This window comes from Mauremys mutica, chromosome 1, assembly GCF_020497125.1.
Source record: "Mauremys mutica isolate MM-2020 ecotype Southern chromosome 1, ASM2049712v1, whole genome shotgun sequence".
Taxonomy (NCBI): Eukaryota; Metazoa; Chordata; order Testudines; family Geoemydidae; genus Mauremys; species Mauremys mutica.
Window position 1 is genome coordinate 368,105,499 of NC_059072.1, and position 13,372 is coordinate 368,118,870.

Here is a 13,372-nt window from a genome sequence, read left to right on the forward strand (position 1 = left end):
CAGAAGCCCCTGCGTTTAGCACAGAAGACTCGACAAGCCCAAAATAAAGCGATAAACCTGATCACGTCTAACTAAACATTTACTGTTCTACTTGCTTATCTGTAGTTCCAAATGAGTAATTTTTAGGTATAAATGCTGATGATTTTTCATATTCGGCCCAGTCTTTACAGCACACCTGTTGCTCTCTGTCTCTCCAGCCGAGAGAAAACAACAACCCTCACAAAGACGGGAAGTTTTTTCTCAATTTTCCAAGTATCTAGTCTTCCCATTGGCTCTTTTGGCCAGGTGCCAACTCACTTCCTCTTACCTAAGCATTTCAGTGAGACGCCTTCACTCTTTACAGGCAAGGCAAGTAGAGAACAGCTACTAAGAGGGATTTTCACAGCTAACTGACTGGCTGGGTGAGTGTTCATAAAAGGGGTTCTACCCCCCATCATGTACCACGGCAGGTGTTTCCACTGAGTTGCTCTCAATGACGCCCAGGTCTTTTCCGTGGGGTGCGACTAGCTGGGATGTTCCCCCACCCCCGGAGCATGGATTGGCAAAAGTTTGTGGTTTTTTTCCCATTCTCAGGTTTTAAGCAACCAGTTGAATGGTCAACTCCCTACAGCATGCACTCCCTAACCTGGCTTTCATTGCATTAAGGAACAATGATGGATAACCAGTACCCAAAGTCATGTTTCCTGCTATTGCCTATTAAGCTTTACCTCACCACAACATGTAGGAATTATTGACACATGCCATAAAATATGGAATTGGCATTAGTAGGGTCAGTTGTTCATAATTTATTTCTATGAATAATGAAAATGTCTTTTTTCTGTGTGTGAAGAATGGCCAATCTGCTTCACCAACAAGAATAGTCTCCAGTAGTGCATGTAGTGTCTCAAATTCACATTGTCTCTCCATCCAGGCATTTGTACTGCGACCATCACCCTTGACCCTGGGCACATACGGGAAGTCAGGAGAACATACAGTGCATGCAGGAAACACGGTTCTACCTCAGAGTTGGAGACCTTCACTGGTACTCCATGTCAAACTCCAACACAACCGACTTCACCAACCCCTCCACCTTCATCCTGCAGGGCATTCCTGGCCTGGAGGCAGCCCATGTATGGATCTCCATTCCCTTCTGTGCCATGTTCATCATAGCCATCTTGGGGAACTTTGCCATCCTGTTAATTGTGAAGATGGAGCCGAGCCTCCATGGGCCCATGTACTATTTCCTCTGCATGCTGGCCATCGCTGACCTGGTCCTGTCTACATCCATCCTACCCAAAATGCTGGCAATCTTCTGGTTCAATTCCAGGGAGATCGATTTCAGTGCCTGCCTCACCCAGATGTATTTCGTTCACTGCTTCTCATTGATGGAGTCCGGGATCATTGTTGCCATGGGTTTTGATCGCTATGTGGCCATCTGCCATCCCCTGAGACATTCCACCATCCTGACAATCCCCGTGGTGTCCAAGATGGGTCTGGCCGTGGTGCTGCGCAGCGCCATGGTCATACTGCCCATTCCCATCCTGGCGAGGCAGTGGCCATATTGCAGAACCAACATCATCCCTGAGCCATTCTGCGCACACATGGCAGTGGTGCAGCTGGCCTGTGGCAACACCCAGGTCAGCAGTTACTATGGTCTCTTTGTGCTATTGTGTGTAATGGGTCTGGATGGGATTTTTATCATTGTGTCCTATATCCAGATCCTCAGGGACATCTTCAGCCTCCCCACAAAGGACACCCGGCTCAAGACTTTTGGAACCTGCGTCTCCCACCTTTGTGTCATCTTAACCTTTTACATCCCAGGTCTCCTCTCCTCCCTCATATACCGTTTTGTACAGAATGTGCCCCAGCATTTCCATGCTCTTATTGGCAACATGAACCTACTGGTGCCCCCCATGCTGCATCCCATCATCTATGGGGTGAGGACCAAGGAGATCCGGGACAGGCTGCTCTGGTTCATTACTCATAAAGAATGATTTAGTTGGGGATTGGTCCTGCTTTGAGCAGGGACTTGGACTAGATACCTCCTGAGCTCCCTTCCAACCCTAATATTCTATGATTCTAACTAAAGTTTTCCCTTGGTGCTCTGGTTCTGAGACTGAGCTCCGTGAAGCACTGGCTGGTGACATGGTGCTGGGCCCTCTTCCTTCTGTCACTTACTGGGCAGTGAAAGAGACATTAAATCCTTTCCTGACCTTACTGTGCTGTCTCACTGTGACAAACTGGGCAATCAGTCTGTATAGAACAAATTAATTCTTAGCAGTTAGAAAGGTGGCAAAAATTGGACCCTGAGACCCTGCCCTCTGACGTATCTATTCCCCAAGGCCCTACTCCTACCGCACCTGCCCTGGGTCCTGGCTTCTCTACTACCCTCCCCCACTCACTCAATCTTCTCCACCTCTGTCCCTGCCTCAGCTGGGCTCCCTCTACTCTGGGGCTGGGCTGGGAGATGCTGAAGCCTGACAAGGGCCCTGCCTGTTGGTATGATGTGGCCCCAGCTGAGCAGGGGCAGGCATGGGTTAATGACCCCAAACCTCCCCGATGCCCGGCAGGAACCTGGCACAGTCCGGTCCCCTTCTTGGCTGAACTTTCTAGTCCAAAACCAGGTACCTGACAACCCTGCATGGCATCCAGAGAAAGAAGCCAAAAAAGAAGAGGGTCTGGATAAAACCACGATGGGGGGGAACCCTTTTACCTCACTGTTTGTTATAGGAACCATGTGTATTGTTATGTCTTTGGGATTTCCTGTACTCTTCACTCACACACCTTGTGCTAAGGGACAGCGGGCTGGGGCGGAGGCATCTGTTTATAAATACGTTGGTCATTAAAGACTGTCAGTCCTCGCCAGATAGAAGAAGGGAGTAACCACAGTCTAAATTTAACATTCTCCAGTTTCTGTGCAGAGGGCGGGCGTGGAAGGACTGGAACCTCCCCAGAAGGGTGAACAGAGAGAGGAGGGGCTCATCCAGCCCTTTAAAACACAGAGACTGGATGAGCTGGAAGAAGCTGCAGCAGGAGAGAGACAATCTCGGGTTGCAGCAAAGACAGACTCCAACTGGAGGAGAAGTCAGCAGTTGCAGGAGGTGACCCCCAGACACCCAAGAAGGTTCTGACCAATCACAAAGTAAGCTCCAGGGTGACATGGATTGTAGCGGGGTGGTCACCCCTCCGGCCCTGGGAGAGGGCTGGGGCTGAAGGAAAAGCCTAGGCTAGTTGGGGAAGCAGCCACAGCTGGGCCACACCCCAGTCAGGCCATAGGTGGCCCTATAAAAGGGCAGGAGCCAGGAGATCAGGCGTCTCGTTCTAGCTATTGAGAGAGATGGGCCTGGCTGCAGGGGAGCTGAACAGGGTACCTAGAGTGGAGCTGGGGAGCTCCATCCTGGAAAACCCCCAGGCTGCAGCCTTGCCAAAGGCCGAGAAGGCACTGGGGTTGCAGAGGGGCAGCCCCAGGGTAGACAGAGGCAGCAGGTCCAAACCCAAGTGATCTGAAGAAGTGGGTATTCACCCACGAAAGCTCATGCTGCAAAACGTCTGTTAGTCTATAAGGTGCCACAGGATTCTTTGCTGCAAGAGTTTAGGTTATCTACAGTAGGCCATGGAGACAAAAAATGATGGCATAAGTGACTGAAAATAACCCGATGCCCTAAAATAATGGGAAAAGAGGCACTAAGGGATAATATTGCACAACATTACTCAGAAGATTAATATTATGTCATAAAAATGCCATAAAAGTACGCCTGTCTCAGGCATGTGTCTTAATCACAGGATACAGGCTGTGAGAATAGACTAGGCCTTGTACTAATGGATGTATGTGTGGTCGCTACCTTTGGTCTTTACATGTTCCAAGAGACTGTAAATTTGAAGCAAGCAGCAGAGGTGACTTTCACTCTGTTAAGATTGAAACTGTAGCCAGCAGAGCCAAAGCCACAGTGGTGTAACAACAAATTAGAAAATTTACTTTAAATAAAATAAAAGGCTACAAAATCAATTTTTCCTTTTATTTTTTCCATCCACGTGCACAATGAATTTTGTTATGTACATCAATATCGAGGTAATTTGCAGTTGTGCGCCACCAGTAGAAACAAAATCATAAATATAATATAGTTTTAAAACGTTACCATTGGGCTAATTACTCCAGCCAGGGCAGGTTAAGTATTTTAGAACTCAGTCACTATTCAAAGAGGTCACGGGCTTGGGGAGGTGTCCCGGGGGGCACGGCGGGTGCTCGATAGGGCTGCATCCGGGAGGAGGCGTGGGGTTGCCACAGGTGCCTCGGCAGGCAGTGGCTTGAGGGGGTGGTCCCGTGCAGCAGCACAAGTGCTCAGGGGGCAGCCCGGGGACGACCTGTGTACCTGGGAGGGAGGGTTGGCAGGGCTGTGGCGGGCTCCCTGCCTGGTGCCTCAGAAGCAGTGACATGTCCTTCCCTGCAAAGAATGAGAAAGGGATCTCACAAAACAGGGTCATTGGACAACACAAATGCAGATGAAATGCAATGCCGATAGATGCAAAGTATAGTCCATGGCAAACTATAATCCCAACTGTACACACAAAATGATAGGGTCTAAATTAGCTGTCACCCATCGAGAGAGAACTTGGAGTCATTGTGGCTAGTACGCTGAAAACATCTGCTCGATGTACTTTGGCAATCCAAAAAAGCTAACAGAATGCTAGGAGAAAAAAAACCTGTAGGAGAACACTTCAACCTCCCTGGCCACACAACAGCAGATCTTAAGGTGGCCATCCTGCAGCAAAAAAACTTCAGGACCAGACTTCAAAGAGAAACTGCTGAGCTTCAGTTCATCTGCAAATTTGACACCATCAGCTCAGGATTAAACAAAGACTGTGAATGGCTTGCCAACTACAGAACCAGTTTCTCCTCCCTTGGTTTTCACACCTCAATTGCTAGAACAGGGCCTCATCCTCCCTGATTGAACTAACCTCGTTATCTCTAGCTTGCTTCTTGCTTGCATATGTATACCTGCCCCTGGAAATTTCCACTACTTGCATCCGACGAAGTGGGTATTCACACACGAAAGCTCATGCTGCAAAACGTCTGTTAGTCTATAAGGTGCCACAGGATTCTTTGCTGCTTTAACAGAATGCTAGTAACCTTTAAGGAACAGATAGATAATTAGACAAAAATATAATATGGTGTCTATATAAATCCATGATACACCCACATATCGAATACTGCATGCAGATTTGGTCATCCTGTAACCCAAGTTTTCAGAACCTCAGTCGGTGTAACTTAACTATTGCACTCCTGGTGGTGTCAGGAATAAATCCATGGGACCACAGCAATTCTGTCTAATAAAAGATTGATGCAAGTAAATGTGCTGTAGACTAACATTTCAGTTTATTATATATAAGCGGACACAGGCAGAAGCAGTAGGTTTAGAACTTGCCAGATGTTTACCTAAACTCTGGAACGGTGCTGAGTAATTAACAAGGGGTTTGAAGTGGCTAGTTGCTCACCCACTGGGGAGAAAAAGTGTAATGAAAAGAGACTCTTAAGATGGCTTCAGAGGGCTGCTCCAAAGCACATTCTCTAGCTAATCCTTTTTATAACTAATTTCCACAAAACACACAGGTCATAATGAACCCTACTGGATCATCACTTTTCCTCACTTCCAATAAACTTCTAATATCAGAGGCGTCTACATTCAAGCTTTCCATCCAACTTACCCTCTTTATTCTCAGTTATTTTTTTTTCTCCCATCCTCCCATTATGAGTAGCAGAACCTGCCAGTTAGGTTTTGGCCTTCCATCTAAAAGTGTGTTTTACAATTAACCCTTAAATATATACTGCTCTATTTCATTCATTCATGGTGACTGAATGCACATATGGTTGCAGCTTGCTTAATTACATTCTGGGTTATAGATACCCCTCAAATCCAGGGCAACAACACCATTTCAAAAATACATATATATTAGATTTGGAAAATGTATAGAGAAGGGCAACTGGGACTATTCCTTTGGAAAAGAGATGACTGTGGGGGAATAAGAGAGAGAGGTCTATAAAAGCGTGATGGGTGTGGAAAAATTGAATGAGGAAAAGTTCTTTACCCCTTCACATAACATGCAAACTAGGGATCATCCAACTGAAATTAACAGGCATCAGATTTAAAGCAAATTAAATAAATTATTTCTTCACAATCAACCCGTGGAGCTCTTTTCAAGGGAATGTTGTGCAGGCCAAAACTATAACACGGTTCCAAGAAGAACCAAAATAGAACTAGATAAATTCATGGAGGACAGGTCCACCAATGGCTATTAGCCAGGATGGGCGGGGATGGTGTCCCTAACCTATGTTTTTAAGAAGCTGGAAATGGGCATTAGGATATGGATCACTTGATGATTCTGTTAATTCCCTCTGGATACTGGGATAGATGGACCTTGGTCTGAGCCACTGTGGCCATTCTTATGTTCTTATAAGTTCATGGAGGATAGATCCATCAATGGCTATTAGAGAGGGGTGGCACAGATGGAACACCATGTTCTGCATGTCGCTAGACTCTGTTTGCCAGAAGCTGGGAAAAGGAACAGGGGGATGGATCACTTGATGATTACCTGCTCTGTTCATTCCCTCTGAAGCACATGGCATTGGCTCCTGTTGGAAGACAGGATACTGAAGTAATTAGACCATCGGTCTTACTCAATATGGCCATTTTTATGCAGAACCCCTATTTATCTGCCCCCTTTCCCCACTGTTATCCACTAGACCCATCTCCACTCTCAGAGCTGAGATAGAACCCAGGGTGGGTCTCTCTCGCCACAAACTTAGTAACAAAGAAAGAAAATACATTAAATTTGTAAACCTAACCAGTGGCTCTTAAGCGACTCGCTGCAAGATGTCAGAACATGTTAGTAATAGAGCTGAATGGGTCTAATATTATTTTGTTGCTCTTTCTGTTATACAGGAATTAGATACAGTGCTCCTGTCGGCTAACTGCGAAATTATCTGGCAGAAAATCTAACGTTTTCAAGAGCCTAGCTAGCCCCTCTAATCACAGTTAAAGTCGCCCACTGACCAAAATCTGAAATGCTGCTTCTGCAGCTTGCAGGGATGGTGAAGAGGATCCAGGGAGTGATGGGGATGGGAGTAAAGGAGGGAACAACAGGGACACAGGCTTGGGGGAAGAGGCAGAGCAGGGGGTAGGGCCTCTGAGTTCCAGTTACCAGCAATTAAAAAGGTGACATTCCTATGAGTTAATGAGTAGAACACAGACCGATTCCCCAGTTTGTCACACTGACAGAGCACAGTAAGCCAGGAAAGGATTTAATGTCTCCTTGACTGCCCAGCCAGTGATTCAGGACAGGGGGCCCAGCTCCATCTCACCAGTCAACTCTGCAGAGAGCTCGGTCTGAGAGCCAGAGCAACGGGAAAACTTTAGGTCCCTTTATGAGTAACAAGCTGGAGCAGCCATTTCCGGATCTGTTTGGTCCTTATCCCATAGATGATGGGGTTTAGCATGGGAGGCACCAGGAGGTACACGTTGGCAATGGCAACATGAAAGCATAGGGCCACATTGTGGCCAAAACGGTACGTGAGGGAGGAGAAGATAACTGGGATGTAAAAGGTGAAGATGGCACAGAGGTGGGAGACACAGGTTCCAAAAGTCTTGAGCCGGGCGTCCTTTGTGGGAAGTCTGAAGATGGCCCTAAGGATCAGAATATAGGACACAGCGATAAAAAACACATCCAGACCAGGCACAAAGAATGCCACAAAGAGACCATAGTAACTACTGATGCGGGTGTCGGTGCAGGCCAGCTTCACCACGGCCATGTGCTCACAGTACGTGTGGGGGATGATGTTGATTCTGCAATATGGCCACCGCCTTGTCAGGAAGGGATAAGGCAATACCAGCATGGCACCACGCAGCACCACGGCCAGGCCAATCTTGAACACCATGCGGTTTGTCATGGTGATTAAATGTCTCAGGGGATGGCAGATGGCCACATAGCGATCCACTGCCATGGCAACAAAGATCCCTGACTCCATCACTGAGGAGCAGCGAAGGAAGTACATCTGGGTGAGGCAGGCTCTGAAATTGATCTCCCTGGAATTGAACCAGAAAATGCTCAACATTTTGGGCATGGTGGACGTGGACAGGACCAGGTCAGTGATGGCCAGCATGCAGAGGAAATAGTACATGGGCACATGGAGGCTCGGTTCCCTCTTCACGATGAAGAGGATGGTGAAGTTTCCCAAGACGGCTATGGCGTACATGGTGCAGAAGGGGATGGAGATCCAGATGTGGGCCGCCTCCAGGCCAGGAATGCCCAGCAGGATGAAGGTGAAGGGGTTGGTGAACCTGGTTGTGTTGGAATCTGACATGACAGCCCAAGGTCTAGGGTGATGGTTGCAAAACGAATGCCTGGATGGAGAGACAGTGTTAATGTGGGCAGTTGTCACTTGACTTCATTGAGTCTGTCTGGTAATATGCCAACAGAGAAACACAAGGAAGCCCTCAAACCACAAGCTTGCAGGTGTTCAACAGCTAAATGCTCGAGTCTGTCTGGTAAGGGCTGACAGACACAAACACGGAAAGTCCCGTAACACAAGCACACAGAAACCTGCCAAATCTACCAGACTCAAATACTCAGTACAGCTCCTTATATGGCAACAAAAGGTCATGACAGAGGTAAACATAAATAGGGGCGAAGAATTTAGCAGGACATAGCTACTGGGCCAGGACCAAGAGCAGAACTGCCCCCTAGGTAATGAGGAGGGCTAATGCTGACAGTAAAGGGGAAATGCAAACACGCCTCGGGGCTAACTCCTCAGGATTCGGGAGGAGAGGGACGGGCGGTACAGCTTACAACCTTTCAGGCACCTCTAATGCAATAAACAGTGACCACAGACTGAATGGTCCTGCCTCTGGAATTGATCCTTCCCCCTCTATCAAATTCTACCCCCAACAGTTAATATGAGATATTGAATACGCTACTGGAGGCTGTTCTCATGGGTGACGAGATTGGACCTTCTTTACACACTGAACAATGGCTTTTTCATTATTCAGAGAGATGAGTTATGAACAACTGACCCTACTAATGCTAATTCCATACTTGATGGTGCTTCATGCATTAATAATCCCTACACGTTCTGGTGTGGAAAAGCTTAACTGGCACCAGCAGGAAACACAGGTGTCATACTGGTTATCTCTCACTTCTCAGTAGTAGGCAAAACAAAGACAATGACTGGTTTCCTAAAGAATGGGATGGAGAATAACCTGCTTTGAAACATGATCAGTTTTGGTCACTCATTCTCTATAAATGATATAGAAGATAGAAAGGGGTTTCTAACATAGGCTATGAGAATGGGGAATACTGCCAGAGACACTGAAAAGCCTGGGACTGTTTAGTTAAGAAAAGGAGGAGGAGAACAGCAGAAAAGCATGGAACTGATTACATTCAAAAGGACAAACAGAGAAGAGTTCTCAAACAGTAATATCTATAGACACTTAGTTCTTCAAAAAATTATAACCCAAAGCTGAGGAAAATTAACAGCAAAACTAATTGGGAGGAATAGTTTACACAGAAATTAGGAAATGAAATGAAAATGTGGAGTTCTTTAAGAAGAATGTATTTGATAGCGAAAAAAGCAGCGATTACACAGTCAAGAAAGTGGAAAACTTGGGGTAAAAACCCAGTTCAATGGCAAAGACAAGGCAGCAGGTGGGAAGAGGAGAAGCGATATATAACAAATGGGGAAAAGAGAAAACAGATAAAAACAAAAAGGGATTACAGATAGCAAGCAATAGAAATTGGATGTTCTGTAAATTGATAAGGGACATTAAAGACCTGAGGGGGAAATCCATGCTTCGCAAGGCTAAGGGTGAAAAAAAGAAGGTTATTAAGTATATTCAGAAGAAAAGAAATCCTAGAAAAAAGTATACAAGAGGGAGAAAAGAAATTTGTTCACGTTGCAGAAAAGGATGATGTATTCAAGAAATATTATTGTTTGTATTTGGAAAGAAGCAGCATGAGGTACTTCTGTCACATGAAGTGATGAAATACTTTCTAGTCCATTAGCACTGAAGTCATAGGCGCAAAGGCTGAAGGAACTGGGCATATTTAATTAGGAAAAGGTAAGGTTGAGGGGGGACCTAATAGCTGTCTTCAAATGCTTGAAAAGCTGCAATAAAAAGATGAAGAAAAGTTATGCTGGCTTGCCACTGCGAACGGGACAAGAGGGAGTGAGTTCAAACTACAGCATAGCAGATATAGTTTAAATCTCAAGAAAAAATTCCTAGCTACAAGAACTGGAGGACAATGGAAAAGACGCCTCAGGAGATTGTGAAGATTTTATGCTAAAGGTTTTCAAAAGGATGCTGGGTAGCCATCCATCTTGGATGGATGAGAAGCAACAAATCCTGCCTCTTTGCAGGGGGCCAGACTAGAAATCTGATGAGATTCAACAAGGACAAGCACAGCCTCCTGCACTTTGGACAGAAGAATCACATGCACCGTTACAGGCTGGGGATCAACTGGCTGAGCAGCAGTTCTGCAGAAAAGGACCTGGGGATTACAGTGGACGAGAAGCTGGATATGAGTCAGCAGTGCGCCCTCATTGCCAAGAAGGCCAACAGCATATTGGGCTGTATTAGTAGGAGCATTGCCAGAAGATCAAAGGAACTGATTATTCCCCTCTATTCAGCACTGGTGACGCCACACCTGGAGTATTGCATCCAGTTTCGTTCCCCCCACCCCCCACTACAGAAGGGATGTGGACAAATTGAAGACAGTCCAGCGGAGGGCAACAAAAATGATTAGGAGACTGGGGCACATGACTTACGAGGAGAGGCTGAGGGAACGGGGGTTATTTAGTTTGCAGAAGAGAAGAGTGGGGGGGGGATTTGATAGCAGCCTTCAAATATCTGAAGGGGGTTTCCAAAGAGAATGGAGCTCATCTGTTCTTAGTGGTGGCAGATGACAGAACAAGGAGCAATGGTCTCAAGTTGCAGTGGGGGAGGTTTAGTTTGGCTATTAGGAAACGCTATTTCTGTAGGAGGGTGGTGAAGCACTGGAATGGGTTCCCTAGGGAGGTGGTGGAATCTCCATCCTTGGAGGTTTTTAAAGCCTGCTTGACAAAGCCTTGGCTGGGATGATTTAGCTGATGTTGGTCCTGCTTTGAGCAGGGGATTGGACTAGATACCTCCTGAGCGCTCTTCAAACCCTAATATTCTACCTAGTAGAAGCTTTCATCCAGAAGGAGCCACTGTGCTACTGAAATGCATCCACCTCGGGGCAGTAGGCCATGAGCCAGGGAGGACAGAGGTGCACAGAAAACATTGATATTTTGGCCAGTGATCCTGGAGGAAACTTATCCCCTGTAGGAAGGGCCCTCAGACTCATTCTCTTTCATGCCACGTTGCCCTGGGTTTGTCGAGCAGGGGAGCTCCTCAGCGTGAAATGGTACCTGTGAATTCTGAGATGGAAGTTCCTTCCCGGGGAATCCCCCTCAGGTAGCCCTGTCCCACACCTCTCTCACCCCAGCATCTGCAACAACATCCCACACAGAGAGCCGACACAGAGGTGTGCACCCTTTATAATATAGCTCTGTGCAATCCCAGTGGGGTTCGCTCAGCCTCTAGCAGAGAAGCTGCATCTGGATGTAAACAGGCAGGAGACCAGGGACACTCTAGCCAATGTCACTATTTCCAGGTCTGTGCTCCTGGGGACCTTCCCAAAGGGAGATGAGAATATTCAGGCTGAGTCAGAGAGGAATTGGCTGATCTGTGCGTTTAAAAATTATAGTTGAGTAGTAAGAAAACTAGGGAGAATGTCTAGATCTCCCTGGTGTCAGATACCCTGTAAATGCCCAGGATGGATAGGTAGATAGTAGAGAGACAGATCAGGAATAAAAATGACTGAGGGGAGACTGTCACTATGGGATAAGAGATCAATAAATATCATCAGTAACTATCATCATATTGTGCAGCACCTTTCGTTGAAGGATCTTTAAAATACTTAACAAAGAAAAATTATTATGAATTCATCTCCAAAATACAGATAAGTAAACTGAGTGAAGAGGAGACAAGAATTGGTCAAGGTCATGGAGAGAATGACAGACAGAACCTGGGACTCCTGATTTCCCGGCTGTACATGTGGTCTCTCCATCAATACCTGAGAGCATGACAGGAGGGAAATGGACTCACGGTTTAGCAGAGCCTGTTCGCTGGGTATGACAGACTTCCCTGGGGTGCAACCTGAAACAGGGCTTCTGCTGACCCCTCTGGCATACGAGCCTGTTCTCCCTCTCACACTCTGAGGCTGTGACAAACTGCAATCCTCTACAGGTCATGCACTGACACAACCATACACAGCTGCAGTTACATGAATGCTTTCACTAGCCAGGCTTGAACCAACAATAGAGAGGCTCCAGCCACTTCCCCCAGCTCTCCCGCCAAGGTCCCCAGAGCTCTACCAGTGTGGGGAAGAGAATGCACCAGCCCCGGTTTCCTAAGCAGATTTCCCTTTTACATTTCTAACAACACACTGTTTTAGGTAAACAAATAGAAAGCAGATTTATTAAGTGATTGTAACTACTGAAAGATGGATTTTAATGACTATAAGTAACAGCATACAGCTCAAAGTTTGTTACCTAAAAAATAAACCAAATTAAAATGTAAGGTCTATAACTAGACAGGATGTGAATCAAGCCATGTCTCACCCAGATGGTACAAGCAATCCACCAATCATCCATACACAGATATGAAATCCCTTCAGCCTGGGACTACATCCCCAGTTCAGTCCTTGTTCCTAAGGTGTTCCCAGGAGTTGAGTGGTGGGGGGAGTGAGGCCAAGTGATGATGTCACTTCCACCTTTCATACTTCTCCCATGGGGAGGGAACTTCATTTTTGCAAACAAAAGTCCCCAGCACAGTTACTGGAAAAGTAAAGGCACAAGATGGAGTCCACTGCCCATGCATGTTTTCATAACTTTAGGTACAGAAAAGACACACGCAGACAAAGAGGGTAATCATATTCAGCAAATCATAACTTTTCCACTGATAGCTTACATGGCACACAGTGTATAAATCACACAATAATCATATCACAATGGTAAATATGGGGGGTGCCAGGGTGTTGCTTTGGGGTACAGGACGTCACACCTCCCCCCTTAGTTCACTGCAGCAGTGTTAGTCACTGTCTGATGCAGAAGCAGTGTGCTCAGAGGAGCTCTTTACTTTTTGACCATACAACTCCCAAGTGTTGCAAACATTGTGTTGTTACCCATGGGTGTTCTTGCACAGTTCTCTGTACCTTTCAACACTTTGTAGATCAGCCTAGTGATCTCAAAAGTCAGCAAGTGTGCCTTCAGTGAAGTATTGTTAACCACTGTGATTTTCCAACTGGTGAAAACTTAATA

At 46.4% G+C, this 13,372-nt stretch overlaps 2 protein-coding genes across 2 annotated transcripts; one reads left to right on the forward strand and one right to left on the reverse strand.

The window, feature by feature from the left end:
* Nucleotides 1–1,028: 1,028 nt before the first annotated feature.
* LOC123362875 (olfactory receptor 52M1-like) lies at nucleotides 1,029–1,973 on the forward strand. The gene has a single exon (XM_045003421.1). The coding sequence runs from the start codon at nucleotides 1,029–1,031 to the stop codon at nucleotides 1,971–1,973; it is 945 nt and encodes a 314-aa protein (XP_044859356.1).
* A 5,414-nt stretch (nucleotides 1,974–7,387) lies between these two features.
* Nucleotides 7,388–8,335, reverse strand: LOC123362882 (olfactory receptor 52R1-like). The gene has a single exon (XM_045003431.1). The coding sequence runs from the start codon at nucleotides 8,333–8,335 to the stop codon at nucleotides 7,388–7,390; it is 948 nt and encodes a 315-aa protein (XP_044859366.1).
* Nucleotides 8,336–13,372: the final 5,037 nt, after the last annotated feature.